The sequence below is a fragment of the Corvus kubaryi genome, unplaced genomic scaffold (genome assembly GCF_017639235.1).
Source record: "Corvus kubaryi isolate FWS band 111438036 unplaced genomic scaffold, C.kubaryi_AGA036_p1.0 62605, whole genome shotgun sequence".
NCBI classification, from domain to species: domain Eukaryota; kingdom Metazoa; phylum Chordata; class Aves; order Passeriformes; family Corvidae; genus Corvus; species Corvus kubaryi.
The window spans coordinates 50,102-56,101 of record NW_024581460.1 but is presented as its reverse complement, the minus strand read 5'-3'; the positions used below and the strand labels follow the sequence as shown (position 1 = coordinate 56,101).

At 53.2% G+C, this 6,000-nt stretch overlaps 1 protein-coding gene across 2 annotated transcripts in view; it reads right to left on the bottom strand.

The window, feature by feature from the left end:
* Window positions 1-413: 413 nt before the first annotated feature.
* The window catches only part of LOC121672495 (frizzled-3-like), a 48,007-nt gene continuing 42,420 nt past the window's right edge, over window positions 414-6,000 (bottom strand). For both annotated transcript variants that reach the window (XM_042045157.1, XM_042045158.1), the window contains 2 exons: window positions 5,571-5,804; window positions 414-4,768 (listed from right to left, as the gene is read on the bottom strand). In XM_042045157.1, the coding sequence (XP_041901091.1) occupies window positions 4,555-4,768; window positions 5,571-5,804 (448 nt within the window). In that variant the 3' untranslated portion in view covers window positions 414-4,554. The remainder of the gene's footprint in view (window positions 4,769-5,570; window positions 5,805-6,000) is intronic.

Genomic DNA, 6,000 nt, shown 5'->3' with positions numbered 1-6,000 from the left:
CCAAATGCCAGACAGCTCCTTCAAATAAATCAGTCATCCTGTCCTCAGGTTGGATTTGGCAATGAAAATCCCCAAACATCCCTGGCATTGCTGCTCCCAAACCTGTCTGCTCTTCGCTCCTCTCTGCCTGTGAAATGCTGGTGGTTTGAGCGGTCTGTTCTCGTAAAAGGGCGGAACAAACCAGAGCCCGAAATCTGCAGAGAGCTTTGTGTTTGCTGGAAGGGTGCCCGGCGTCCACAAGTGCAGATGTTGGGGCGAGATTAAGGCTAGAAAGTCTTTCTTCAAATTCAGAGAGCTGCTGGCCAGAGTCAAATCTGATAATTTATTATTTAACCTTTGAACTGGATTTTTAAGGGTGGGTGTGATTATGCCCATCAGAGATGAACTGAAAACCGGTCGACAGAGAGACAAGGGGTTTTCCATCGTTTTATTAAAAACTTCCAAAGGTCTAAAATGAAAATGTACACCTACTACAAGGGAACCAGTTTGTACACTCACAGTTAAAGTGCTAAAAATTAAACGTTACAAAACCCACACTGGACTACTGTAAACAAAGTCTACCAAGAGCCGAGTGCAAGTGGGGTCAGCCACGGGCAGGGACTGCCCCACACATTCCGCTATGTGGAGGTCTCACGGCCATGGAGGCTCCTTCCCCTCTCCTGAGGAGTTGGATGTTGTCACAGCGCGGACACCAGAGTGCCGAGGGAAGGGCTGGAAGAGGCGGCAGCGCATCACATGCACCGAGTTCCCCATGCACGGACCCCACGGGCAAAAACTGGGAGAACGCCCCGCCTCCACGGAAAATTCATCCTGATCCCTTTACAAAAGAAGCACAAGGGGATGGGGGAAAGTTTCACATTCAACTGGACATTCTGCTGCTCGAGGTGGACCTCAGGATGTCTCCTGTGCAGGGGCTGCTCTGCTGTGCCCTGGTTTCACCACACACCTGGAGCTGCCGGCTCCCCCCTGGTATTTTGTGATCCTCAGTGCCCTGGAGCTGGGCTGGAGAATCAGCTCCCCTGGAAGGGTGGGCACGGCTCTACAGCTGGCCTGACTCTTCTCCTTGTGCCCTTTCGGAGGGATTTTCCCTTCCCTCCTTGCTGGAACAACATGGGAGCGGTGCTGGATTTGGCCATGACCGTATTTCAGCCGGAGCCTCCCAGTGCCATCCGCTGCTCACCACTGACCCCTCCAGAGCTGGTGTCTTAACGCTTCCAGCACAAAATTTGGGTCTAAGCTGGAGGAAAAGGTAGAACACGAACACATCTACACCCAAGTGTGGCTTTTTGCTGCTGTTGGGATTGTTTATGCTTTAAAAAAGAGGAGCGGCCTCTTCCATGCAACGCCGACTGCAGCTCCGATCCGGGATATTTCAGTGAACCACGGGAGCTACGAAGGGATTAAGAAGGAACAGCACATACTCGGGGGGATCTGGGATCTGTTGTCAGCGCAGCTGGGTTGGTAAAACAGGAGCTGGAGATCCCTGGGAATACCGGGAATGAGAAGCCGTGCATTTTACGGGAAGCTTTGATGGAGCAATTTCACAGAGCAGAGTTTTGGGGCTGCAGCCATCGTGTGCGCAGGAGGGGGAGGCACGAAGCTTGGGATGAGCTGGAGAAGCCAGGCATTGTCCAGTTTCCCTGCCTGTTCCCTGGGAGAGAGGATCCAGCCTTTGGTGGCTGCTGGGGAGGGACGAAGCGCTGTAGGGACTCCACGAGGAACGTGTGCTCAGCTGCAGGGACATCCGGGGAGCCCGGAGCCCACAGAGCACTGCAGTGACTGCAGAAATGCCCTCCTGGCCGGGGGTTTCAGCTCGGGGGGAATGTAAAGCTTGGCACCAATCCCACAAACCAGGCACCCGGGCTGGAGCTCTCACCAGGTAGGAAAGCACCCCAAAACCTCTCCTGGTGCCCCTGCCAGAGATGGTGGTGGGGTCACATTCAAACTGGGATGCACTCCAGAGCCCTTGGGCACGATGATTTGGGAGCTGAAGCCCTGTGAGCCCCATTTGGGGAACTGCACCAGAGCTGGGGCATTCTTCCATGGGTGAGGAATGCTCCTCCCAGGAGGAATGCTCTGCCAAGAGAGCACAGTGTGCTGCCTCAGGTGTTGAAGGTAGAAGGGAGGGGGCAGGGAGGCAAAAAACCCAGCCAGAACTCCAGTCTGAGGTTTAATCACCTCTCTGGGGTGACAGGAGTCTGTGCCCTTAGGATCCATGAGCAAGGAATGACTTAGATATTCCCATCTGGAAGCAGTATGGGGACTGAGCCTCACAAATTAACAACATTTCCAGCAGGATCTTTCTCCAAACTCCATCGGCGTTCCTCTCCCTGTCTCTAAACAAGTCAAAGCACTGCTACAACTTACTTAAAAAAAAAAAGTACTGGAAATTGAGCCAAGAAGATCAGTGTGAACCCGTGAGCTTATTTAGTTCCGTTCCAGTGTTTAGGAAAAGTCAGCTTCCCGGCTCCTTCCGCAGATCCAGATTTCTCCCAGATCACCCCTTTAAAGCAGCACGTTTGTTAGGAGCTGAATTTGAAAACAACAAAGGTTTCACCCTTGGGGCTTCCGGGGAGTTGTAGCTTCTCCAGTTTAAGTCACTCAAAAGGACTTCCCATAGCCACGTGGATCTGGGCAGTTATTCCTGGGACAGGGCTATCCCTGGGGTCCTCTGGATGGCCCCCAGGGCTGTTTGCTGAGCAAACAGGCAAAGCAGAGCCTGCTGTGCCCCAGGGCCCTGGGTGCAGCACCTCCCTCCCCAGACCGACAGCAAAGAGCTTTGTTATTCCATGCTGGGCTCTATTTGTCTTCTCCTTTGGAGCAAGAAACCCGGTGGAAGCAAGAAAGACAATTTGGGATAAATCTGTCTCGACTCCCGGGGCAGCCTTTGATTCCACAGCACACAGGTTATGAGCTTTGCTGTTGTGTCATCAGCTGCAATTAAAATGAGTTAATTGTGGAGCAGCTCTGGCCCCGCTGCCTGGGACGGCCCCGCGAGCTCCTGCCCCGGCCCTGCCCTCGAGGTTGGTGCACAAAGGCTTCTCAACATGCCTCCAGCAGGTCAGCAAGGGAATTATGTAAGGACAATGCAAAAGTAAGGATTCATTTCCCAGCAGCGATCTGCAGTAATTACTGAGGTAGGTTTGCATGCCAGCAGTGTTTCCTCATGCTGAATGAATCTCGGCAGCAGACGCTCCAGAAGATCTACAGCACCGTCCTCGACCGGCCTCGACTTCTGCCTCCAGTGCATCCCAACAGATCCTTTCCACACAAAAAAAAAAGCCCAAACTGAGAATTTTCTGCCATGAATAGCAGGGAATGAGAACAACCTGCAGCAGAGCTGGATCCATAACCTGGCTGGGAAGGAGCCACCAATTTACTGCGGATCCCGTCTCCTCCTCGAGGAACGCCGTGGGCTTCCAGCTGCCACATCCTGCTTTTTCCCCATCTGGGGGAAGCTCCTGCCTCCATTTCTCCCTCCCATCTCTGAATTCTTGCTCAGCACAGAGAATCCTCCCCAAACCAGCCATGACACCACCAGGAAGGTGGGGCATCCTTGAATAAACTCCTCTGGTGCTTCTGGCCTCAGCCTTCTTCACCCAGGTGCTGGGGCTTGTGAACAGGCTCTGCTCTGGCTGTAAGGAACGGGCTGGGCTGTACATTCCTGCTTGGGTGACAAATTCAGCTTTTCTGTTATAATTTTTTTTAAAATAGATCAGGAACAGGCAATCTCAGCTTTTTTTGTACATGACTCGAAAAAATAAATGGCTGAATATTATCTAGATAACTGGTTTTAAAACCCATCTCTTCCTACAGAAATTGTAAACGAGTAGAAAATTTAAATAGTCTTTTGTAAAAAAGCAAGGACAATACAAGTTATAAAAAAATCACTCTTCCCTGCCCCTCTCTTCTCCCCACCCTCGTGACAACTGAGCCTGGACAGCTCTGGGAAGAGCTGGTGATCCTCAGAAGAGTTTCCTTCTCCAAAATGCTCATTCCTGTGGTGTTTCCCGTGTGACCAAACGCTGCCAGCTCGATCAGACGTCCCTCGGGCAGCGCTGGGTGCGTCCCCTCATCGGGCGCCTCGAGGGAGGTGCACGGAGGGATTCCTTCAACCATCAAGAGTTCCCTTAAGTCTCATCAGAACAACTCCCAGCACAACCCCGACACCGAGTTTTGGGGGGTGGCACCTCCCGACACGCGGAGCCCAAGGGAGGAGGGACAGAGGGAGGAGGGAGAGAGAAGGGGGAGATTGTTTTCCACGGAGAATAAGAAATTCAGTAGTTGTGTCTGCTGAGGACCAGTTATCAAATAAATAATTACCTACAGAGAGGTTCAGAGGAGACAACCAGCTTTTTACTCAGTAACTCAAGACAGCTGAACCCTCCAGCTCCGAGGCAAGTCCCACAGCGTGGCTGCCACACGGAGACGCCAACTCCGGCTTCCTGATGCCCAAATTCAGCACCTGACGAGAGGATGAGGATAATACTGAGGTGTCACCTCGCTGAGGAAGGCACCACGAGCCCTGCGAGCACTCCAAGCTCTCCCTCGCCGTCAGGCACTGGTGCCATCCTCCTCGATGACGCGGTTCATGCTGGTGCCGTGCGTGATGTGTGTCATTGGGTTGCTGCTGAGGTCCCTGATGCTGCTGTGCCGTGACTGCTCGTTCAGCCGGTGGGAGCTGCTGTGCCTGGAGTGATCAGTCAGTCGCGACATGCTGCCGTGAGGTAGTCGTTCCTCCACGCCTCTGTAGCTGCAGGGAGTGTACCTAATTTAGGGAAACACAGGGCAATTATTGCCGGCGTTACCGCCGCGCTGCTAAAGAATGTAAATAGATGCCGGCGCTCTTGTGAGGAGCGGCATTCCCTGCTCAGCTCGGTCACTCGTAGAGCCCCAGGCAGAGCCTTTCAGCTCCTCGCACAATGGGTCCCGCTCGGTTCTCACTCCAGCGCTACGCCTGGAATTGGTAATCAGCGGAGTGAAACCCTTGGTGATAAATTACGCTGTAAACCTTAGCTCCACCTCGAGTCAGAGCGGGAGCCGGTGCCCCTGTTTACTTCGGCAGGGCCAGGAGTATTTACGGACACAGAATCAACTGACACACGGACAAAAGCAGCCACCAAAGCGCCGAGCTGACACTGGGGCAGGTCTGTTTTCCCACACGGTGTATGTAACACGGATCGCTGCCGTGCAGGAAAACCAGCGCAGAACACAGGCCTGCTGTGCAATTAACTCACAAAAAGCAGCTCAGACTCTGCAAACATCACGGTATTTTTTCTCTTTCCAGTCCAGCCACTAACAGGGAAAGGAGATGCCCTAGAACATCCAGCTTGAGCATAATTACGGCCACACATCCGGCTGGAAGGGGCCTGTCCCATCTCCTATACAAGATTTGCCTGGAGAGTTTGTGGACTCCCTACATCTGGAATTGTTTGAGGCCAGGTTGGATGGGGCTTGGAGCAACCTGGGATAGTGGAGGGTGTCCCAGGGAGGTGGAATGTGATGATCTTTAAGGCCCCTTCCCACCCAAACCATCCGTGATTCCACGATTTTTTGGAGGACGCTCGTACCGTCCGTCCCGCGAGCGGTGCAGGCTGCCGTGGTAGCTGCTCACTTTGCTGTGGACACTGCCGGCCTTGCTCCTCTGGTCATCCATCATGGCCAGCTGGGTGGACGAGGCGTGGGTGGAGGTGCCCTGGGTGGAAGTGCCCCTGGACTTTCGGATGATGGGGGTGTTGGGGTCCCTCAGGAGGGACTGAGCGAAGTCCGGCTCCTGCAGCACTTGGCGGCTCTCGTTGACAACTCTGAGCAAGAGAAGCGGTCGGAGCAATTAACGTTAATTACTGCGGTAGAAAAGCGATCACAGCACTGTGACTGTTCTACAAACAGAACAAGCAGCATGGCTTGGCAAGTAAGACCATTATTTACATTAGAATGTCCCTATTTGCCTGATTTTGAAGCATCTCTTGGCTATTTTAGCCCGAGTTGAACCCTTGAAGG